Below are 25,467 nucleotides of genomic sequence, written 5' to 3'. Positions count from 1 at the left end.
TACACTACATCTACTGGTTCCCCTTTATCCACCCTGCTTTTTACATTCTCAAAGAACTCTAATAAATTTATGAAACAGTATTTCCCTTTCACAAAACTATGTTGACTGCCTGATTGCATTATGATTTTCTAAATGTCCTTTATAATGGATTTTAGTATTTTCCCAATGACAGAGGTTAGACTAACTGGCTTACAGTCCCCTGCTTTCTGTCTCCCTCCTTTCTTGAACAATTGTGTTACATTTGCAGTTTCCCAGTCCGCTGGCACCTTTCCAGAATCAATGGAATTTTGAAAGATTACAACCAATGCATTCACTATCTCTGCAGTCACTCCCTTTAAGACCCTAGGATGTAGGCCATCAGGTCCAGGGGGCTTATCAGCCTTTAGTCCCATTAGTTTTCCTAGTACCTTTTCTTTAGTGATCATGATTGGTTTTTTTCAAATTGTTCTTGAGATGCTGTTTATGTCTTCTACTGTGAAAACAGATACAAAATGCTTGTTCAAAGTCTCTGCAGTTTCCTTGCTTCCTGTTATTAATTCCCCAGTTTCACCATTTAAGGGTTCAACACTCACTGTCACTACTCTTTTCCTTTTTATATACTTGTGAAAACTTTTACTGTCTGGTTTTATATTTCTTATTAATTTTCTCTCTTAGTCCAGCTTCTACCTCTTTATAATTTTTTTTAGTCATCCTTTGCTGGTTTCTAAACTTTTCCCAATCTTCTGGCCTAACACTAATCTTTGCAGCATTGTACATCTTTTCTTTTAATTTGAACCGCCCTTAATTTCCTTAGTTAGCCATGGATGGTTTATCCTTCTCATAGAGTCTTTCTTTCACAATGGAATATATTTTCGTTGAGAGTTATGAAATATCTCCTTTAAATCTGCCACTGCTTCTCTACTCTCTTACCTTTCAACCTATTTCCAAGTAAACCAAGTTTAGTGAACTCTGTCTTCATACCCTTGTCATTGCCTTTACTTAGGTTTGAGGCACTAGTTTCAGACCCAGATTTCTCACCTTCAAACTGAATGTGAAATTCTATCATGTTATGATCATTCTTACCAAGGGGATCCTTTACTATGAGGTCATTATAATAATTTGGACCAAGGTTTTAGTGAGGCCAGGAGCTGAGTGATCCTGGTGGAACCCAAACCATCGGTAAGCACATAACCTTGCACAGCTCTCGTGAGGATCACCTGTAGGACATCAAGGAAGTACAGTCAATGACACCTTCCATCACTTTGCTCCTGACAAGAGCAGACTGGTGCTGTAATTGGCTAGATTGAACTTTTCCTGTTTTTTGTGGACAGGATATGACAGGACAATTTTCCACATTGTTGGTTTGTTGCCAGTATTGTTAGCTATACTAGAACTTGGCGAGGGGCATGGCTAGTTCTGGAGCACAAGTCTTCAGTACTCTTGCCAGAATGCTGTCAGGGCCCATAGCCTTTGCTATATTCAGAGTCTACAGTCTTTTCTTGATATCACGTGGAGTGAATTTAATTGGCTGAAAACGGCCACCTGTGATGCTGGGGACCTGAGGAGGAAGCAGACATGAATCATCCACTTGTCACTTCTGGCTGCAGATGGCTGCAAATGTTTCAGGCATGTCCTTTGCACTGACATATTGGGCTCCTTCATCATTGAGGATGGGGATGTTTTTGAATCCTCCTCCTCAGGTTAATTGCTTAATTAGGTCTCACCATTTACAACTGGATGTTTCAGGCCTGTAGAGCTTTGATCTGACCCATTGTTTGTGTGATCTCTTAGCTCTGCCTATTGCATGCTGCTGTCACTCTTTAACATGCATGTAGTCATATGTTGTAGCTTCACCAGATTGGCACCATATTTATACATCTGCCCAGTGTTGTACAACTGGAGCAAAGAAGGTGTTTTGTAATGAGAAAGCGAGGCGCTGCAGTGACCCCTGTGTTTTTTTGTGCTGAAGGATGTGATGGAGGGGAGGGAACTGTTGAGAGTGCTGAATGACGAGATGAAAAGGGCATTGTCAGTATTGGGAGAGATGGGAAGGTGAAAATCTCTACTCACTGCTGGTGCTCTTGTGAGGCCATTGAAGCTCATCCTACATTAAACCAGATTTTGGGGATGGTGCTGTTGGCACTGACCCTGTCAGTCAACTTTGTCCAGGTCTGCTTCATCATGATCTTGAGGGCACTCTTGTAGGTGCAGCAGACATTTGCCTTGTTTGTGTGCAAACTGCAGTTTTAGTGGTTTTCAACTAAGTTTTGCATATATGGTTGGAGTAACAGGGAAGAGTCCACACCACTTGAGTGGCATTAATAATCTGTAAAAATATAATAGCCACCTGCAGGCTGTAGTCAACCAATTATTGGAAGAGCATAAAATTCAGCTCGCAGTGTTAGTTCCTGGAAACTTCTAAGCGCTATAGTTTTTTAATAATTGTGTTAGGTATAGTGCAAGAAAATAATATTTTGATGGGTCAAAATAACAATATAGTCCAGACTACTGTCTACAGTAATAGTGGATGAAATTTTAATAGATTTTTCTTTAAACTCCTCTGTGTGCTATCTTTAATGTAGGGCATTAAACCATTTTATTTTGATGTCACACTATGAAGTTCTATTAAGATCCATAAAATGATTTTTAAAATATAAAGTACCTGTAACAATACCAGAAAAATGATTTTTGGCTTGAAAAGCAGGATTAAAGTCAGCTCTAATAAGCTGGTAAATATACAAATTAAATATTCAAAAATCATAACTTCGTGAGGGAAAGTGCTCCCAGATCTACCTCCCCCCTTACCCCAAGAAAATAAATGCCACCCCTTAAGCACTCATGCCCCTTTTAGTATTTTCTACTTCTGCCATTGTGGCAAGCTACTCCTTTGTGTATGTCAGGAGGCCTGGATTTTCGCAATGATAAAGAGCATCATTGTGAAAATGGCTGAAGAGGTCGAAATCCTGATGTCCGGCCCTAAACACAGCACCTACCATTTTCATGGGGGTGGCAATGGGGCTGGGTCAGGATTTGCACAAGTGTGTTTCACAGAGGCAGCTGCCCATATAAATCAGCAGCTGCTGTTCATGTCTGAGTTTCATTAACCAGGAGTGGAAAACCTGGTCAAAGCAGATATCAATTTTGCAGGGTCCTTTGGAGAGGTGGGGTACCCTTTTGGAAATATAGCATACCCCTTTGGATATGTTCTTGAGACACCTTTGGGGGATGTAAGTTGCCCTTTGGAAGAGATTAGGTGTCCTTCAGGATTGTTAAAAGCGCACGTGAATGTGTGGGAAAAGTGCATAAACTCATTGGAACTGTCAAGAGAGTTGTTAAAATCAATTGTTAAAAACAATTATCAAAAACAACTGTCAAAAATGTCAATATGAAATGTTAGAAGCAACGCCAATAGCAATAGTCAAGTTGTCAAAGCATTGAAAACTCCTTCCATTTAAATCTTTGAAAGAAATTCTGTGTGGGAGGGTCAAAAATGCATTGTTTACTATTTCACGCTGTCTGTCACCATAAGCCACTTAATGGATTAGTGCTGCATGGCTGATTTCACAACCTTCCATTATCACAGTAGGCACCTGCCATTTCAGTTTGATCGACAGCTCCAGGTGGTTATGCACTCTTTGAAGTGGGACAATGAATTCCAATGTTTGCTTTTATAAGGGATTAGGCACTTTAATTAAATGTTTGTTTTCATAAGGATTATTTAATTGAAGAAATGTAAATATAGTGAATGTGTTTTTATGAATGAGACTTAGAACTTTATTTTATTTAATCTCAGCATGGGTCCTGAGGTCTGCCCATGATGGATACTGAGTGAGTTGGCATGGAGAGTTTGGGGCAAAGGGTTTTGGGGACAGGGGCTGGCACTGAGTTGGCACTAAGTTAGTAAATGAGCTGTAAAGGGCCATGGTGGTGGGTAGAGGGGCATAGGTTGGCATGGAGGGTATGAGGAGCCATGGGAGGTGGGTAGAGGAGCATAGGTTGGCATGGGTTAGCATGGATGCGGCATGGGGAGTGTTTGAGGTGTGAGGGCTGTTTTTCATTTTATTGCTTTTTTTCAAATCTTGGACAAAGTGCCAGAGCACCAAGGCAGTCCTTCTGCCCAGCTGGCCTCCACACCCAGCAGCCTCCACATTGTTTCAGGAGTCACCTGCCATGACTTCCATTTTCACCTACCTTCCCCGCCCCAGATTGAAAATCCGAAGTTCTGGGGCACTTTTTCTGGAATTGTCCCAACTCTACACTCCCAACTTGGGAGCGAAAATTCAGGCCTGACTCAGCTGCAACTTAAATTATTCCCTGCCCCAGCCATTCAGCTTTCAGTGCAACCCCTTGTCTCCATATATCATGAGGCTATTATTTGAGTTGATTTTAACGTTAGCAATTTTTTGTGGGGTTCTTTTCATTCTTTCATGGAATGTGTGCATCCTTGGCTAGGCCAGCATTTGTGTTGCTGATTCCTAATTGCCCTTGAAAAGGTGGTAGTGCACCGCTGCCTTGAACCGCTGAGGTCCATATAATGTAGGTACACCCACGGTGCTGTTAGGAAGGGAGTTTCAGGATTTTGACTCAGTGACAGTGAGGGAACGGTGATATAATTCTAAGTCAGGATGGTGTGTTGCTTGGAGAGGAGCTTGCAGGTGGTGGTGTTCCCATGCATCTGCTGCCTTTGTCCTTCTAGGTGGTAGAGGCCGTGGGTTTGGAAGGTGCTGTCAAGGGAGCCTTGGTGAGTTGCTGTTGTGAAGTTGTTGACCAATTTTTGCTTGTAGTTCAGGTTGGTATGTATGAAACATACTTTCTAGTAGGCGTCACTAGATAATAAACTGCTGAAGGAACACTGACTAATATTCTTCTCCCTAATTCAGGAGTGTTGAGGCCCGCTATAGGACTCCAACTCTACCTCTGCTGAGAATAAGTTAACTTAGGGATATTATTTTTATTTCCCCACAAAAAAGAACCCAGCATGGTGCATTGTGCCGACAAGAAACCTCTTTATGTCCCACAAAACAATTACCGGTACCAATGCAAATCAATATAGTGAAGTAGCAGGAGTAAAGTACAAGTGAACAATACAGTTCTCAGTGTTAATATATTTGTCTGCAACCATTTGGCTCCAAATCGGTGATTTCTATTGATTAGAAGGCAATAGCAACTAAATGTGACATTTTATATGGACAGAGACTGCAGAATCAAGACCTGTGAATAGAAATGGGATTTGGTAGTCTGAGTTCCATCAATAAAGAGCACTACTGTTGTGTTTGTGTCTCGGAAACATCATAGAAAATATATACATGCATTTGTATACCCTACAAATGTAGCAGTGTTCCCTAATTACCATATCCTTTCATCTACAAAATATTTGTAGGTAAACAGGACCTTGCATTGATTTTAAAAAGCTTTGCAGCACAATTGACTGAAGCTGATTACTTACTGTTTAATTATCAAAAACATCTCTCACTTGATTTGTTTGTTTTTTTCAGTGAGTAATCGGCTGACTTTTGCAGCAAAATGAAAAAAAGCCTCATTCACTGAAGCTTCACAGAGTGTAAGGCAGCCTGTTCTGAAGAAAGATAGGAAGGAAACTGAGACCAAGAACACAAAGCAGATATTTTTCATTTAGACTCGGTTGGGATTGGAGTACAATTTTTTTTACATATAAAAAAGTAACAGCAGTGAGTTTATAAAGGTTAGGTTAGTTGTGCAGAACTAGTTGTTGTCGTTAACTTAATCAATTTTATAATCTTTTACTTTGGTAGTGGGTTTACCCACTTTCCAGCTCTTTTTTTTGCAATGGCAGCAACCAATGGCGCATTCCATATATCACTGGCGTATGGAAATATGCACCTTGCTAAATTAATTATTTTTAAATTAGTATTGCATGTTTATTGAGAACAGCTTAGCAGATAATTACCAGGGATTACTATGAAAAATATATTTTTACTTGATATTTTTCCCTTTGCTTCCACTCCCAAAAGTACTACCTCCTCGGTAGGTACAATTCCATGGTCAATGACTTATCTTTGGGGAACTCATTTAAAGGCCTGTATCAATGTGTGGGTCCTGACATGGAGAGGTGTAACAGCTACAACTGAAGACTGTCTGCACAGATGCAAATCCAGCAAGGCTGGGGGAAGCAAGAGGAGGACCACCATCTGATTCTCCCTTCCTAACTTTGGACACTGAAGCATCCTTTAGCACCCTTACTGCTATTCCATTTGAAATTAGTTAATTTGACACAGGTTGAAGTTATTTAGATAGATACTCAGCACAGGTCACAGCACAATAAACTGTTCAAAAATATCATGAGGTAGAAATTTGTCTTAGACGGTTGTGCGAAACCGGCTTTTTCAAATGTTATATGCTCCATCTGATAGGGCAGCACCTGTACCGGCCAGTATCCGTGCTACTTCCCCAGGTAACTTTCTATGCGCTCACTTGTAAAGCTTGAACAGCTAATAACTGTTCTCTGATCTCCAAACTAAGAATAACACATTGAAATCAGTCCAATATCTATTATATATTAAACATGGGTGAGTGGATTCAACGCAAAGATATCACGTTATTCAGCGACTTTGTAAGGGTCACACTACAGGACAGGGACACCCAAACGAAAAGTATAAAATCCACATTAGGAACTAAACAGGATGGAAAAAAAATACCAGCCTCTCATGTGGATATGATGGGCTGAATGGCCTCTTTCTGTGCTCTAACTATTCCAAGATACTATAATTCTCTCCTCCATCTTCATTACTGGCCTATCCTCTTCTTCTTTTCTCAAGCTCCCATCTCCCATGTGTCACCATCTCTATCACCTAATACCCTATATTCTCCGAAATGGGCCCACATGCTTTTGTTTTTTGTCCAATTTGGCTTTTTTTCTGGGTTGCAGGCCATCCTCTGTGTTTTCCAAAATGCCTTTATTGTGTTGTTTATTCCTACCCCAACTAACTTCCTTCCTAGGCTCTTGCCCATTCTGCTTTCTCCCCCTCTCCTAAATATGACCCCTTTTCTCTGAAGACTGTTGGCTATGTTGAAACTCTGGTAACTGAGCTGCTGGACAGCAGCATTCGCCCCAGGTACCTGGCCACAGACTGACCTTTTCTATTGTGTCAACTGTAGCTCAGTTGGTAGCATTCTTGCCTCTTAATTACAAGGTTCCAGGTTTGAATACCATTCCAGGACCTGAGCAAAGAAATCAGAGCTGATACTTCAGTGCAGTACTGAGGGAGTGCTGTGCTGTCTTTTGGATAAGATGCTAAACCGGGGCCTCCTCTGCTTTCTCAGGTGTATGTAAAAGATCCCATGGCACTATTTTGCAGAAGAGGAGGGGAGTTGTCCCCAATGTCCTGGTCAACCTTTATCCCTCAACATCACAAAAACAGATTATGTGATCATTATCACATTGCTCTTTGTGGGAGCTTGCTGTGTGCAAATTGCAGTGTTTCCTACAGTAAAACAGTGACTACACTTCAGAACTACTTAATTAGCTGCAAAGTGTTTTGGGAATCTGGTAGTTTGAAAAGTGCAATATAAATGCGAGTCTTTCTTTCTTGCTGACTATTCATGGATCCCCACTACAGTGTTCTATCTCTCACTCAGGGATGGAAAAATGTTTGATTATTTTTCTTTGACTTAAAGGCCAAATAAAATAGATTTATTTTTGCAGTAATAGTCATGCCCTAGTTTTATCATCAGTACTTCAGAAATTCAGTAATTTCAGTCATTTGACCAACAGATGTCAAGGCTTCAAGGAACAAATGGTTTACATGTTATGAAGAGCTGACATTTTGAGCAAAAGGTCAAGAGAAGAAGGATAGAGATTAGACAAACCACATCAGCAGAGATAGGAGAATGAAGATGATGACAGAAATTTGATGCCAATAGAGGTGTTGTAGGATCACAAGTTGCAAAAAAACAGAGATAAGGAGAAGGCATCATAAATGAACACAAAGATTAGAAGGACAGTATCAAAGATGCAGGAGGTCTAGTTGTGCAGTGGGTGGTGCCCCTGCCTCTGAGCCAGAAGCTTTGGGCTCAAGTTCCACCCCCAGGGCTTGATGGCCAAGGGAGGTGTGTTCATAACGTGACCAAACAGGTAGAGTATTAACTTGCAAATCCTTCCAACATGCACCAATGGCAAGTGGTAAGAGTGGGAGAGCTTCATGGTCTGTCATGTTTTGGAAAGAAACTGCAGCCCCTATCATTACTATCCATAGCTCCAGGTTACAAAATGCATGTAAATATGTATGTGGCCACAGCAAACTCCGACTTCTTGGAGGGGCAGTTGGCTGGACATCTGCTGTGTATCTTATTGGTGCCAACAGCAAGGATTCAATTCCTGTTCTAGCTGGGGGTGGATTTGGGACCTGCCTCCTTGTCCTAACTGTTGTGGAGGTCATGGCGCTGTGAGTTGGACCTACCTTTGGGTAGAGAAGTGAGGAAGATTGAAGGTACACAAAATTAGAGGGCCAGAGGACATGCCCAAGGAACACAGCAGGAGATTTGCTATTCTGACTATATGACTATAACTAATAGTAAATTCATATATTGCTTTTGATATGTCTTGCGTGTCTTTTGAGACTCCAGTCATGGTAACTGTGGATGTTACATTATTGCCAACTTTGCACATAGGAAATGACTTAATAGCAACAATAAAGTCCATTTCTGTAGGCTGGTAACTTTATAAAAATGTTAATTGCTCAATGCAAACTTCTTAACTCAGGTCTCTGCATTTAAACTGTCAATGAGACATGTATCCAAACACATCACACAGCTAGATGTTAATGTTTTTCTATTTCTTTATTTTAAACCTCATGTATTCCTTATTTTGTAGAGTGATGCTGATGTGGAATGGAAGTTTGCCAGAGCCAAACTATGGATTTCCTATTTTGAAGAAGGACGGACACTTGCAGTGCCATTTAACTTGGTGCCCAGCCCAAAGTCCTTCTTCTATCTCCTAATGAGAATTAAAAAATCACTGACCAGCCTTTTGAGATGCAGAAAAGGACAGTATCAGGAAAATGCAGAAATGGAAAAGGTAAAGTTTTAATAATTAACTTACCCAGTAGATCTTTTACTGTGAAGAGTTTTTGAATATAGCATAATAAAAGTGAAATGGGTAATCTATCAGTCACATGTCAAACAATAAACAAAAATAAGTATGGGGCAGGATTTTACAACCCCACCCTCCCGGCAGGATATCGCAGTCCTGCCGAACTGAATGGAGATTTAAAAGGCTCGCCACATCCATCGGGGGGAGACAGGTCGCAGTGGGACCATAAAATCCTGGCCATGTAGCAGTTCCAAATATTGAACATAAAGTGAAACAGGAACAGCCAAAAGATGATATATTAAGATGAAATGTGTAATTGCATAATGAAATGAACATGTCATGAATTTAATCACAAGCTAAGGAGGAACATTTCACTCCAGATTGTTTTTACCATAAGGGCACCAGACTGGGCTTGTGTCAGGTGGTAAGGGAAAAAACACTTGACCTCAGCCTCACCAACCTACCTTTCACAGATATGTCTATCCTTGATAATATTTGTAGGAATGACCATGGCAGAGACCTTGCAAAAACAAAGGGCTGGATTTTACCAGCCTCTGGAGATGGGTTGAGAGGTGGGAGAACCTGTAAAATGGCAGGTGAAAATGTTGGGAGAGCCGACATCTTCATCCAGGTTGAATTATCACGTGATGGGTATTCCAGGGCCCACAATAGATTTGTTGAGCAAACTGAAATAGTGAAACCTCAGAACTATATTCTGCCATTTTCAATCTGTTTAATTTTTCCCTTCAGCTCAGGTACAGCAAACATTCGAGTATACGAAGTACTGAAGATCATAGTTTACAAAACATCAGGAATCCACCAACAAGGTACCAGGTAGGTAAATTTCAGTAAATAGGGGTGCCCTTGTGAGTGTTAAAACCTTAAGGTCTATAACCTTACAGACATACTTAAATCCAGAAATTCCAGCAGCATCAAATCCTGGGATGGAAGTTATTTAAATATTGGAGAAGGTGGCCACAACAATATTAGCATTTACTAGAGCATCAACCTTGTGGTGGATTTCAGAGGAATGCCTTGCTGCTCTGTTAGGAAAGGGAGTAGTAACAGGTCAGTCTGGAAAAAAACTGCATTGGATCCAATCTTCTTGGCTTCTGTTCCCTTAAGGGGTCCCCATATTCACATAGTGATCATATATTACCACACAGTAATCAGTCACTTATGGCTTGATTCCATTTGAATATGGTATTGTGACCCTTGTATAACAAATACACTTGCTTCATGCAGTTCTCATTGCTGGCCATAAAATGCTGTATCTGACAGAGTTTTCAGAAACATGCCTTTAAGGGTTGGAGGGGGCAGCTGGATAAAGCATATGTTTGCTCCCGGCTGTTAAAGATTTTCGGCTAAAGAGAGGAAATAGGGAAACACAGGTGAGAATGTATTATTTGTTTCATTACATGCCCATCACAGCAGAGTTTTTTTCATTTTGCACCTTAGCAATATTGCATGTGCACTTCAGAGATGGGGATAACTTGTTGTGAATCAGCCTTTACATTTTTGCTCAAACCTTGATCCAAGGCGGGATGAAATCTCCGTGGTGAAATAAAGTAAAAAGAGAAAACTGGGGACTTTTTTTATGAGGTATGCTTTCCGGTGCTTGATTGTGCCGCATGGACATATTTGCAACATTTTTGCTATTTCCTTTATTCTGTGGTGGTCTACAGCTCCCTGAGGTAGCTGTCTGCCTTCAGGGAGCTCACTGGAAGTGCTCACCAGCACTCGTGATGACGTCGGCGCTTGCCCTCATCCCGCCCCCACCGGCTGTGCTGAGCCTTTCTCAGCGCGCGTTTCACGCTGGCTGATCATTAATTGGCCAGTCAGCGTGAAATCATGGTAGGGGGCCGATCGGGGTTGGAGCCTCTTTCCCCTCTGCTCCCAGGTTCACCGATCGCGCGGGCCTGACAAGCGGAAAATTCAGGCCCACATTGCGTGCTGTGAAAAAAAATCAGGATCTCTCCCTGTATTTTTCGGCACTTTAAAAAAAATCAGCGCATCATCGACAAGTGGCAGCATTTCCTGACTGGTTATGTTACTAAAAAACAACTTAAATCACAACAATGCTTATAGTCAGCACCTCTTCTAAAATAATTGTCTCAATTAACCACCCCTTGGAAGAGCACATTCCTACTATTCAAATTGGAAATTTGTCTGCATGAGGTGCAGACCAAGACCATCCCTTGTCTAACTTACTCTCTTAATTTTATGTAAGCTGTTTTATAAATATTTAAATGGTCTTATTCTTTACAATTTACAATTGTATGATCATTCTCCGAACACTTGGTGCAGATAGTGCCATCTTTTGTCTGATAGAATCAAAGGTATATATTCATTAAAACTATTTTTTAAAATTTGTTCATGGGATGTGGGGTTCACTGGCTAGGCAAGCATTTATTGCCCATCCCTAAATGCCCTTGTTCAGAGGGTATTTAAGAGTCAACCACATTGCTGTGGGTCTGGAGTCACATGTAGGCCAGACCAGGTAAGGACAACAGATTTCCTTCCCTAAAGGACATTAGAGAACCAGATGGGTTTTTACAACAATCAGCAATGGCTTCATGGTCATCATAAGACTTTTAATTCCAGATTTTTATTGAACTCAAATTCTACTATCCACCATGGCAGGATACAAACCCAAGTCCCCAGAGCATTCTCCTGGGTCCTGGATCTCTGGATTACTAGTCCAGCAACAATACCACTACGCCATTGCCTTCCAGATAAATATTTGCATATTTAATAGCAAGGGAGCTGTGCTAAGCATTGTCCTTACATTTGAGACATAACATTCCCAAACTTCTTTTTGATTATATTTTTTTATAGATTTGTTTATTCATTTTTATATACACAAATAAAAATATGCATTTTCTTTATAATCCAATTCAACCCTACTACAAGAGGAATTAATTCAGCCTGTCTGAAGAGAAAGAAGGGAAGAAGAAAGAAGAGAGAATTTGCATTCATATAGCACCTCACAAGACATCAGGATATCGCAAATTGCTTTACAGCCAATTTGTTTATTTTGAAGTTTAGTCATTATTGTAATCATAGGGTGGAATCGTCCCAGATTTTCACTGAGTGTGGTAGCGCACAGGAAAAAGAATGTTTTACCCGCTGGCCACAATGGTGGCTTTTCGTGTCATATTGTTCCAATCCCACCTTATTAATCATGAATTCCCAGGAAACACACTATTTCAATGGCGGGCGGCTTCCGATCCACCCACCATGCCGTCACCTCGCTGCTTCCTCACGCAAGGCGCTATATTTAAAATGCAGCCACGCGCATACCTCTCAGTACTTCCAGCCCAGGATTCCTGCACAGAAGACATGGCCCTGAAAGGCAAGAAGACTGCAGCCCCTCCCCAATTTAGTGATGCATCCCTGGAATGCCTTTTGGACACTATGGAGGCCCACCAAGATGTCCTCTACCTCCGCTCTGGCTGTGGGGGGAGGGGGAGGGGGGTGGGGGCGGTGGTGGGGGGGGCAGCAACATCATCAATCCAGCTGCTTGGGAGGCAGTGGCAGCGGTGGTCAGTGCCAACGCCCTGCAAAAGAGGACAACTACCCAGTACCAAAAGAGGATGAACGATCTCATCCAATCTGCCAGAGTAAGTCATTACATTCAGCTCACACATTCACAAACCCATCACACACCCCAGGGATTGCACTCACTGCTGGTTCATGGAACATCACCATTGAGTCTCTCTCACACCCACCTTCATTGTCCTCATCCCATTCATGGGACCACTCACCACCCACACATGCCAGGCATACTTATCATCTGGACTGGTAGGCATCCTGCTTATACTCTCTCCATCTGTGTTCATGAAGGTCAAGCTGGCACACAACAATAGGGAGAGGTCACAGACCAGTGGAGGAAAGCCTGAAATCAAGGTCCTCATGGACTTTGAAAGTAGAGTCATCCAGCTGGCCAGCGAGGATCTGGACCATTCTATGCTTCTGTGCTGATGGTGAGGCCAGCGCTGCTCTACCAAGTGAAGATCCAGCAGTGTAACATCCATCAGACAACCGTGCTGTGAGTGATGTGTCCAGTTTCACAGGCCACTGCCATGCACTAATTATCTCCCCTTGCTTTCGCAGGCACATTTGGGGAACAGCCGAGGGAGTCCAACACCCAGGGCCTCCAGTCATGCCACGAAAATACCTCGGACAAACAATCTGAAGACACCTTCATTGAAGACTTGTCACAGCGCTCACCCACACCCTCCACCAGCACAGAGAGACACACACTTCGGTGGGACCTAGTTCTAGAGTAGCCTTGGGGTCACAATCTGGTGAGTACATCATACTGTCTGATCCACATCAGGCAGAGACAGGGACTTCCAAGATTTCCGGCACTTGGAGACTGCTAGATGCCAGAAATCTGCTGTATCCAAGTCAGATGACGAGCCTCTAGACTCAATCATAAAGCAGTTGCTGGAGCTGCAAAGGCAAGCTTGGAAACATCAGGAAAGGATGTCCACTGCACTCCTCAGATTTCAAGGCACGATGGAGGAGTCTGTCTGCCTTCAGTCTGAGGTGATAATGCCGGCATGTCAACGCACCGAGGTCAACACCAGTAGAATGGCAGCCGCCATGGAGACCTTGGTCCAGGACAGCGGTCCTGCATTGCCTGCGTGGGCTCAACCCCATCGCTGATGTCATAGCTGGCCTCCAACAGTGTTAACACGAGAGTGGTGTGAGGCAGTTTGATTTTACTCCAGCTACCCCTTCTCCTCAAAGAATCAGCCAGGGACCCTCGGGCACCCGTAGAGAGGAGGATCAGCAGGTGCACACCCCAGGGCCATCTGCCCAGGTGACTCCGGGAGTGTCCGGCCCATCTGAATCTCCTCTTCCCATGACCCCAGCAGCTCCAGCTCTGCAGGCCATGGAGGGAGCCACTGTTACACAGCAGGACTCCAGAAGTAGGCCGGGGCCCTCCAGGTCTCAACCCTCATAGGACGCCCATCAAGCTCATTACTGCCAGGGTGTAGCAGTCAGCTGGCTGTCTCCACCTCCACTGTGGATGTCCGGGGAGCATCAAGATGTAGCGGCAGGGTTAGGATGATTAGGAAGATGGAGCTCTTTTGGAGTCAACCAAATAAACTAAAATAACAAAATGAAGGACAAAATAAACGTAGCCCCTAAATTAGGGTAGCTGAAAAAACCAAAGGCAAAGTTTAAAGAAAACCTACAAACAACAATGTGATTAAGAGGGTCGATAAAGCACCCCAGCCTCCATGGTGCCCATCGGGCATGGAAGGCCCGACAGTGCCGGCAGACACCGTGTGCTCCCTCTCCAGGGACACCCGGCCACGAACGTAGCCGCGGAAAAGGGGTACACAGTCGGGTCGGACAGCGCCCTCAATCGTCTGCTGCCTGGACCTGTTAATGGCCAACTTGGCCAGACCCAGGAGCAGGTTAACAAGGAGGTCCTCCTCCCCCCCGGCCCCCCTCCGCACTGGGTGTCCGTAGATCAGGAGCGTGGGACTGAAGTGCAAACAAAACAGTAATAAAAGGTTCTTTAAATAACTGAAAAGGTAGTGCAGCCTGCAACAATTAACATAAACGTGGTCCATGTACTCCACAAGACTGCAAAAAGGGCAGGTATCTTGGGAGTCCGTGAACCGATACATTCAATGATTATAGGGGACTGCTGCATACAACACCCTCCACCCTAGGTCCCCAATGGAAAGCGGGAGGACACCTCAGTAGAGGGCCCCCCAACGGGGACCTCCGCCACCAGAGGCAACAAGGCACGCCAGGGCGTGTCCAGGCGGCGAGCGAGGGCAAGGGAGTGAAGGGTGTGCAGCAGCAGCCCGTATAGAAAACTCCTCTGCGCGGTGCTAAATAACACGGAGGACATTTCCGCGAGGCGACTCATATTGCGGAGCGCCGGCACCCGAGGGAGGGTTCGGGGCTTGTGGCCAATGTGGAATTCCATCCGAACAGGGCTACGCTCAGACGGAAGACCACCACGCACCTGCGCCACCTCGAGGCCCAGTATGACTTTGGGTCCGAGCATGACCGTCCTCAGGTCTTGAATGGCATTGGCCATGAGCCGGATGTCCACGGGCATGCGATGCACCAACTCCTGTGGAAGCATCCAGCCCACTCCTTTGCCACCCAGCACGTCCCCAATCCAGGTCACCCCAGCAGCCACAGCTCTCCTCTCCGCCAGCCACTGAAAAGGGGGGAGGGGCGGATTCATGACTGGCGGCTCGCTGATGATAGCCGCTACTCCTGACAGGGGAGAGCTGTGTCGCAATGCGACCATGTTCCAGACTTTGATCAGGTCCTGGTAAAAGATGGGCAATGCCTGCAAGGAACCACAAAGGTTAAGAAAATGTAGGTGCACAGCCTTGGAATGGATGTTAATCACTTGTACATAATGTTCACCATTGTAAATAAACTCCCAATAATGTCTCCTTGTCTATGGCTCCTTGTTCTGGTGAACAGTCTTTGTGTCACTCAGATGTGAAACCTTGGTTCCTACACAAGATAAAGGCAGGTGTCACAGTCCAGGGCCTCTTCCCTGTGCTTTGTGCAGCCTTCACACCAAAGTGATGGTCCAGCTTCATGCTCACTGGAAACATTACTGATGCCTGCACTTCGACGGTGCTGGTCATTGCTGTCAGAATGTCGTGGGCAGGCGTCACAGAGTTCCATCATTCTCTCTATATGCTCTCAGCACCTTTAAGGTGGGGCTGGCTCCCATCTCTTCAGTATCTGTGACCAGTGACACTGTGCTCCTGAAGTGCTCAGGTGCTGAAGGCTGACAAAGGATCAGGTGCATTTAAAGTTTCATGGCTGTGTCTCCATGATATGACACTGATCACAGAGCACAAGCGAGCTGCCCTCAGCTAGACAGGAATCAAACATTCTCCGGGGCTATGTGCTCTATGGAGTGTCCTCAGTGCATGTCCTCATCATCCTCCTGGAATCAAGCAACTATTAGGGCCTCCACTGTGTCTCCATGATAGGAGCTTATCACAGAGTGTATGTGCGCCGCCATCAGCCAGACTGGAGTCAAACATTCACAGATGTAATGTGAGGGTCTATGGGGTCTCCTCACCATATGTTGTCATCATCCCCCACGAATCTAGCAGTTATGAGGGCCTCCTGAGCGCACCTGTCTTGTCTGACCAGTGCAAGGGCCTCATCACCATCATCCTCCCCTTCAAGGACCTCATCCCCATTGACGTCCTCCTCATCAGAGGTGACCTGCAGCCCATCTCCTCCTCAGCCAGCTCCTTTCTCCATTGTAGCGCCAAGTTGTAAAAGGCACAGCAGGTGACGATGATACATGACACCCTCTGTGGACTATATTGCAGGGCTCTACCACACCGATCCAGACACCGGAACCTCACTTTCAGCATCCTGATAGTTTGCTCCACCAAGTTGCGAGTTGCAGCATGAATCTCGTTAAACCTTCTCTCTGCTGCAGTCTGAGGCGGCCGTACGGGTGTCGTCAGCCACGTCCTCTGCGGGTAGCCCTTGTCCCTGAAAAGCCAACCCTGCAGCTTCTGTGGACCCTGGAAGACGTCAAGGATCTGAGACTGACTGAGAATGTAGGAGTCATGGACACTCCCTGGGAATCATGTGCAATCCTGCAGGATGCGTTTGTGGTGGTCGCACACCAGCTGAATATTTAGTGAGTGGAAGCTCTTGTGGTTTACGTAGTTGACCGCTTGTTGCCATGGAGATATGAGTGCCAATGCGAGTGTAGTCGATGGCACCTTGCATCTGTCGGAAACCTGAGATCTGGGCAAATCCCAAGCGGTCTTGCATACTGGCTTTCCTGGCCCTGGGCGAAATGCATAAAGTTGTGTGCCTCAACGAAGATGGCATCCGTGAACTCATGGGTGCATTTGTGGTTGGAGGCTTGCGATACCCCACAGAGGTCACCTATAGAGCCCTTAAATGGAGCCACTGGCCAAGAAATTGAATGCCAAGGTAACTATCTTGGCCACTGGCAGTGGATGCCCTCCATGTCCCCATGGCATCAAATCCCTGCAGCAGGCGGCAGGTGTGACCAACCAGTTCCCTAGGCATACACAGTCTTCGGCAACACTGGTTCTTGGTTATCTGCAGGAATGAAAGGCGGCGTCTATAGACCTTGGGTCTAGCTAGATGCCAACCAGTGATGGCTCACTGCTCCTTTTCAGTATGTGCAGGAACCCCAGCCGTCCCTTCTTCCTGAGGGTGCTGCTCCTCCCTCTGCCCAGCCAGGCACCTCCATCACTCTCTTCTTCGTCTCTGCTCTCTGTAAGCCACGAGGCATACAGCTAGATCACAAGGCTCCATGCTCTTGATGTACTCCTCCCGCAGGATGAAAGAGAGAGACACATGGGTGTTCTAAGTCTGAAGGCCCCTTAATGCACCTTAGAGAGTGCAGGCCACCTCTTGGATGGCCAGAGTTTAGTGCGCTGCATGGCTGCCCAAGACCCCAACCAAATCCGTCCCACTCCACGTCATCAATTGACTCCATGCTGTGCCCTTAGCTCAGGCGCAGGCATTCTCCTAACCCGCTCTGCAGCAAGGCTGCACTGTTAGCTTCAACCATGGGGGAGACTGGTCCAAATCGGGATGATGACTTTGCAAGGGGCTGTGAGCATCTCCAGCAGTGGCTGCTCTATGGCCAGCTTTAGCAAGGAGATCGTACAACATGCCCAGTCATCCAACTGTTCTGCAGTTCATTAAAATGCTCATTAGTTTGTGCCCGAGGGGTGAAAAGCCCTGGAGTACTTTCCTGCCTCTGCGTTCTTGAGTGAGCAGATAAGCTAGAGACTGAACTCCAAGAGGAATGGTCATTTTATACAAGGTTTCCCTAATGCATGGCTACTTCCTTCCACCCTGCCCCCACACCCCCCTCCCCAACTCACCACAACCGCAGTGCAGCCCTTGCCCTGGCACTGCACTGTCAGCCAGCCGGGAAAAAGCAACTTGCCTGAACGTGCAGTGCCTCAACCTTGAGGTCCAACAGGTGACCCTTGCAAGTGCTGCACAATGTTAGTGTGCACTCATCTCTGAGTTTCCCTTGAAGTGCAGTGTGCCAAGTACATGCCTTATACATGCTGTTGTGCCCAGATGATCCAGGTGTGGATGCTGTAGGCTTGGAGTCACATGTAGGCTAGGTCAGGATGACAGATTTCCTTCCCTAAAGGACATTAGTGAACCAGATGGGTTTTTGCAACAATTGACAATGGTTTCATGGTCATCATCAGACTTTTAATTCCAGATTTTTATTGAATTCTGCTGTGGTGGGATTTGAACCCAGGTGCCCCAGAGCAACCCTGGGTCTCTGGAATACCAGTCCAATGACAATACCACTATGCCACAGCCTGCCCCCAGCTGTTGGGTAAAAGGAGGCAAGAATGGTTGGAAGCATAAAGTGCATTTACAGAACTGCTCGTGAACCAGGACAAGTGGGAATATTTCTCCTGGCCGAAGAAACCACACTGTAAAACACTTGAAGTCTGTCCAACTCACCACCTCCATGATACCAAACTTATGATCTCCCCCCATGACCCCTCGTAAACACTGAACACCCCTCACTCGATTTCTCTCTGATCGCCAACTGCCATTGACCTCCGCTATCCTATGTGGTATCGTTCCCCTGCCTCCATCCCTGCAACTACCATCTCACCTTCTGACTGCACTCTACCCACCCTGTGATCCCTTCCCTTCACTGCCTCGTCCATGATCTTTCCCCTCTCTCCCCCCAACCACTGGGCTTACCAGCTCCTCTGTCATATGCTTGTGCTGCAGGCCAACAGAAGAGGTTAAGGATTGTATAAGATTAGAAGTTGCCAGAAGTAGTAGTAAACCTGAGGATTGGGAGGATTTTAGAATACAGCAAAGGGGCACCAAGAAGCTGATAAAGAAAGGAAGAATAGATATGAATGTAAACTAGCAAAAAACATAAAAATGGACTGTCAAAGCTTCTATAGGTACACAGAAAGAAAACATTTGGCTAAGACAAATGTGGGTCCATTACAGGCAGAATCAGGAGAATTTAAAATGGGGAATAGAGAAGTGGCAGAACAACTGAGTGATTACTTTATGTCTGTCTTCACTGAGGGAGATACAGGAAATCTCCCAGAATTAGAAATCTGAGGGACTAGGGAGTACAAGGAATTGAAGGATATTGGTATTAGGACGAAAGTTGTATTGGAGAAATTACTGGTTGATAAGTCCTCTGGAGCTGATATTCTACATCCCAGAGTGTTGAAAGAGGTAACTTTGGAGAAAGCGGATGCATTGGTCATCATCTTCCAAAATTCTATAGATTCTGGAATGGTTCCTGCAGATTGGAAGGTAGCAAATGTCACCCCACTGTTTGAGAAGGGAGGGAGAGAGAAAACAGGGAACTACAGACCTATTAGCCTTACTTCAGTAGTAGGGAAAATGCTAGAATCTATTCAAAAGGATGTGATAAATGGACACTTGGATAATAATGATTTGATTGGGCATAGTCAACATGGATTTATAAATCATGTTTGACGAACCTGTTGGAGTTTTTTGAGGATGTTACTAATGGAATTGATAAAGGGGAGTTGGTGGACATAGTGTACTTAGATTTTCAGAAGGCACTTGATAAACTCCTACACAGGAGGTTGGTTAGCAAAATTAAAGCATATAGGATAGGCGGTAATATACTGACATGGATTAAGGATTGGTTAACAGACAGAAAACAGAGAGCAGGAATAAACGGGCCATTCTTGTGTTGGCATGTGTGTTGTATGGAAGATGCAAAGCAGCTTGAAGGAGATTTGGACAGACTCAGTAAGTGAGCAAGAACATGGCAGCTGGAATATAATGTGAAAAAATGTGAGGCTATCTGCTTTGGTAAGAGAAACAGATATGCAGGGCATTTCTTAAATGGTAAGTGATTAGAAAGTGTAGATGTACTAAGGTACATGGGTCTCCTCGTCAATAAGTTACTGAAAGCTAACATGCAGGTGCAGCAAGCAATTCGGAAGGCTAATGGTATGTTAGCCTTTATCGCAAGAGGATTTGAGTAAAGGAGTAGCGAAGTCTTGCTTCAATTGTATAAAACCTTGTTAGATCGCACCTGGAGTACTGTGTGCAGTTTAGATCCCCTTACCTTAGGAAGGATATTATTGCCATAGAGGGAGCAGCATGAAGGTTCACCAGACTTGTACCGGGGATGGCGGGACTGACCTATGAAGAGAGATTGGGGAAACTGAGCCTGTATTTTCTAGAGTTTCGAAGAATAAGAGGTGATCCCATTGAAACCTACAAAATGCTTAAAGGGATAGACAGGGTAGATGCAGGTAAGATGTTTCCCCTGTTTGGGGAGTCTAGAACCAGGGGACACAATTTCAAAATAATGGGGAAGCCACTTAGGACTGAGATGAGGAGAATTTTTTTACTCAGAGGGTTGTGCATGTTTAGAATTCTCTACCCAAGAGGGCTGTGGAAGCTCAGTCATTAAGTATGTTTAAAGCAGAGATTCACAGATTTCTGAATACCAATGACATAAAGGGATATGGGGATAGTGTGAGGAAAAAGCATTGAAGTGGATGATCAGCCATGATCACATCGAATGGCGGAGCAGGCTTGATGGGCTGAATGGCCTACTCCTGCTCCTATGTTCCTATGTAGGCTGTTGGCTAGGAAACCTGGAGAGATTTTTTTAAACTTAGTCCAGAGGATGGTCGGAAAACCATACTTCTGGTTCTCACCTCTGGGAAGATGTGAGATGCATCTTTCCATGTTCATTTGAATCACAAAAACCACAATATTTAGTACATGAACATTTGAGACAGTATCACATCAAGTGTCTCCTTGCTCTTGATGCTAGAACTGTAATACAAAGGAGGGATGTTTGTTGCCTCTGGAGTAGTCGGACAATATCCCAACAGTAAGCATTTCCATTATAGAGGCCTTGAACCATTTGTAACTGGAAGCAGAGTAAGCGTTTAGCTTGCCTGCTAGGCCAATAGTGCAGTTTGGCATACATTGGGCTTTTACACACTTTTACAGACATTGGGTAAGTTCTGCAGCCAGAAATGAAAGTCACGACTTTCAACAAACACAGTTTTTTTCTCTGTGGCCACCGCTGTTGTGCAATCTAATCTGCAAAATCAATAGCATGAGCTCCAGAACATTACAGGTCCTGGACATTGTGCAACTGATTCTATTAGAACACACTCTGTAATAAGAAGTCTGTCAAATCCTTTTTCCAAAGTGACCATGCTAGGTTACCATGATCTTAATTATAATTGTCCAACCAGGTGGACATGGCTTTCCTCTAAAGTGTGAATTGAAAAATAAATGAGAGAGGCTGTAAATTTTTTTTCAATTATGTGATTTTGAGACTGCGTCAGAATGTTGTAAAATTATAGTGTAGTTAGCTTCAAAGCCTTTTAAATCTATTATTTAACGCTGGATAAAATGCATTTTTAGGAAAGCGTTACCCTCCCTGTGCTCTCCCCTTTTATTCACTTTGAAGCTGAATCTTGTCCAATAAGTTGTTACCTTTTATTATATAATATTATCTTGAGAAATTGCAACAAAAATGCTCACTTTATTGGGTTTTAAAATGTGAATTGGCTATTTTTGTTGACCAGTTTCAAATGAAGGAAGAGCAATTAGTTGAGTGGTCATAGTGCGTTTATGTTGCAGACCTCCTTCAGAAAACAGTTATGCAAAACCTATCATAACTCTGCAAACAGTAGAGATGGTTCTCTTAAATAGTAAAGTGGTTTTTACAATACCAATCCTATATTAAAATGTGCACATTTGGTCTAATGCAACAATGGGCTAATATTCCTGGTGGTGTCTCTCTGGCCACTGGACCTGTACCTGTTCAGGCCTCAGTGTGCCCAAATATGACAATTCAGGTTATTTGAATAGCCATTGCAGGGCCCAGCATTTGAAAGGAGGCCAGGAATGTTGGCTGCTAGTCCAGGCCTAGAGCAGCAGCAGTGCCTGCTCTGTGTGCGGCCTTTTGGCTACTTCTGTCCCTCAGAATTAATTTTCAACAACACGCAAAGAGCAAAATGTTGAAGGAGGTCCAGGAACATCCTCCCCCCAGCCCCTCCATATCATTTAAATTAGTGCCCTACACCTGCAACTACTGCAAATATCATAGTATCACAGTATCTTTACAGTGCAGAAAGAGGCCATTCAGCCCATCAAGTCTGCACTGGCTCTCTGAAAGAGCATTCCTCCTAGTCTCACTCCCCTGCCTTACCCCTGTAACCTTGCACATTATTTCTTTTCAGGTAACAATCCAATTCCCTTTTCAATACCTCAATCAACCCTCATTCCACCACCCTTTCAGGAAGTTTGTTCCAGACCCCAAGCACCCTCTGAGTGAAAAATATTTCCTCACATCACATTTACTCCTTTTGCCAATTATTTTGAATCTGTGCCCTCTAGTTCTTGATGTAATCTTGAGTGGCAACAGTTTCTCACTATTTACCCCTCAGGATCTTGAATACTTCTATCAAGGCTCCTCTCAGTCTTCTTATGTCCAAGGAAAACAGTCCCAACTTCTCCAATCTATCCCCGTAGCTATAGTTCTTTATCCCTGGAATCATTTTTGTGAATCTCCTCCTGTACTTTCTCCAATGCCTTCACATCCTTCCTCAAGTATGGTGCCCAAAACTGGGTGCAATACTCCAGATGAGGCCTAACCAGTGTCTTATACAAGTTCAACATGACCTCCTTACTCTTGTACTCAATGCTCCTATTAATAAAGCCTACGATACTATATAATTTATTAGCTGCTCTCTCAACATGCCCTGCCATCTTCAATGACCTATGTATGTATACACCAAGGCCCCTCTGTTCCTTCACCTCCTTTAGAGGCTCTCTTTTTTTCAATACTGCCTCACCATAGTTTTCCTTCCAAAATGAATCACCTCACACTTCTCTGCATTGAACTTCATCTGCCACTTGTCTGCCCAATCCACCAACATGCCTATGTCCTTTTGAAATTCAAGACTATCCCCACCATAGTTGACAACATTTCTAATCTTTGTATCATCAGCAAATTTTGAAACTCACATCACAGTCTAGGTCATTAACATATATCAGGAAGAGCAAGGGTCCTAACACTGAGCCCTGGGGAACTCCACTACAAACCTTCCTCCACTCTGAAAAACAACCATTTACCACTACTCTCAGTGTCCTGTCACTCAGCCAATTTCTTATCCAAGTGTCTACTTTCCCTTTTATTCCATGACCCAGAATTTTACACACAAGTCTGTTGTGTGGCACGTATCAAATGCCTTTTGAAAATCCAAATATACCACATCAACAGCATTTCCCTTATCAACCTTCTCTGTTACTTCCTCAAAAAACTCCAGCAAGTTAGTTAAACAAGATTTTCCCTTAATGAATCCATGCTGACTTTCCTTAATTATCCTGCACTTGTTTAGGTGACTATTGATTTTATCCCATATTATAGTTTCCAGATATTTCACTACCACTGAGGTCAAAATGACTGGTCTCTAGTTGCCGGTATTATCCTTGCACCCCTTTTTGAACAAGGGCGTAACATTTGCAATTCTCTAGTCCCCAGGCACCTCCCCTGTGTCTAAGGAAGACTGGAAGATTATCACTAGTGCCTCCGCAATTTCCGCTCTCACTTTCCTATGTATCCTTGGGTGCATCTCATCCGGCAAGTAGAGGCAGTCTATGGCCGGGATTTTCTGTGCCTGCTGGTATCGGGCGTGTTCAGTGACATGTGCGGACAATATGGGGAGAAGTCCAAGAATCGGTTTCACGACGTCATGATATCGGTTTGCAATCGTTCGCTCAGTCCGCCAATGGCTGGCCGCGTTCCCCGCCATCAGACGCTGGGAACCTCATTGTAATACATCAGCTTATCATCATAAGGCCAGCCTGCCGGACTCGATCCCCCCCACCATCCGATGGATCATCCGCCCATGCCGATGGGAAAACACACCGGTGCAGAACACGTTTTGACAAGTGTGATGTGCACCAGGGCCTTGCTCACTTCACAGACATCCAAGGAGCAGAAAATGCTGGTCCTGACAGCAACGGAATCCTGGAGGAATGTCCATGGCATGCTGGATGGATTCTCATGGACATGGCTCAGCTGTGAAGCAGCTCACAGAAGTCGGAAAGTCACTGTTGATGCACACAATGCATGATGGTCGAGGGGGTGGGAGAGGAAGGTCCAGGATCAACTGGGAGAGGAAGAGATGTCGGGCGGTGAGGTTGGTAGGGGGAATGAATGTGCTGGGGGGGTGATGTTGGGAGGGGAGGAAGGAGTAGGGGGAGAAGGGGGTGATTGGGGGAGAAGATGGCAACCGGGGAGGTAGATGTAAGGGGGGGTGGAAGGAGTACGGAGAGAGGACAGAGTCCAGGAGGAGGAAGGAGTACAAAGAAGGGAGCGAGTAAAGGTGGAGGAAGGAGTCGGGAAGGGGAAGGAGTAAGGCTGGAGGGAAGAAGTGAGGCTGGAGGAAGAGGTAAGATTGGAGGAGGAGTCGGAGGGGAGAAGGACTAAGGGTGGTGGAAGAAGTAAGGGTGTCTGTGGGAGTCAGGAAGGGGAAGAACTAAGCAGGGGGGAGTCCAAGGGGTGGGAGGACTAACAGAGGGGAAGGAGTCCAGAGGGGGTAAGTGGTTGTGGAGGGAAAGGGGTCCATAGTGAGGAAGGGTTCTGGGGGGGGAGGGGGAAGGGTTCCAGAGGGAGGAAGGGATTCTGGGAGGTGAAGAGGTCCGGAGAGGGGAATGTCCAGGTAAATGTGTAAGGGAGGGGTCTGATTGGTCCATGACCCCCTCCTAGAGAGTGAACTGAGGGTCGGTGTAGAACGAGGGAATGGTGAGAATGACCGAGGGCAGAGTGAGGCGGTGGGGTGAAGGCTCGACGGTGATGGTAGAGGGGCCGGCAAGAGTGGTTGATGGGGACTTGGAGGCAGACATGGACCCTTGAGGTGGGAAGGAGGACATCGGGGAGGTGAATGTGGATGGCGGTGGGATTTTTGGGAAGGAAGGGAACGTGCACGTTCACCTGGACATCCCCAAAGGAAAATGTTTGTGGCTGGTAGGTCACAGAGGAGAGGTGGAAGGTAATGCCAGGGGGTCAACTGTGATGGGGAAAAGAAATGGGTGACTGGGGAGGGGAAAAGATGGAGTTGCGCATGCAAAGTGAATCCAGACCATGCTGTCCAAATTGAAAGTGAAATGACAGTCGTGGTGGGTGAGATCAGGTGCTGCATGGGAGTGTGATCAGTGGGTGGGTGGAGATGCAGGTCAGCTCAGATGGACAACTAAAAGCAAACCCCAGCTGGCAGCATTGAAAATGCTCAGGACATTAAGATGAGTGTGAAATGTGAAGGCTCCGCGTGTGTGAGAGAGTGCTTGCACGAGGCTCCGAAAGGCCCTGTCACACACTCTTCTCC

At 45.0% G+C, this 25,467-nt stretch overlaps 1 protein-coding gene across 2 annotated transcripts in view; it reads left to right on the top strand.

The window, feature by feature from the left end:
- LOC144682920 (short transient receptor potential channel 6-like) overlaps positions 1 to 25,467 on the top strand; it is a 223,598-nt gene that overhangs the window by 185,804 nt on the left and 12,327 nt on the right. For both annotated transcript variants that reach the window (XM_078545816.1, XM_078545815.1), the window contains exons 9-10: positions 8,828 to 9,031; positions 9,797 to 9,880. In XM_078545816.1, the coding sequence (XP_078401942.1) occupies positions 8,828 to 9,031; positions 9,797 to 9,880 (288 nt within the window). The remainder of the gene's footprint in view (positions 1 to 8,827; positions 9,032 to 9,796; positions 9,881 to 25,467) is intronic.

This window comes from Cetorhinus maximus, chromosome 7 (genome assembly GCF_964194155.1).
Source record: "Cetorhinus maximus chromosome 7, sCetMax3.hap1.1, whole genome shotgun sequence".
In the NCBI taxonomy this organism is placed as follows: domain Eukaryota; kingdom Metazoa; phylum Chordata; class Chondrichthyes; order Lamniformes; family Cetorhinidae; genus Cetorhinus; species Cetorhinus maximus.
This window is presented reverse-complemented; position numbering and strand designations above follow the sequence as displayed.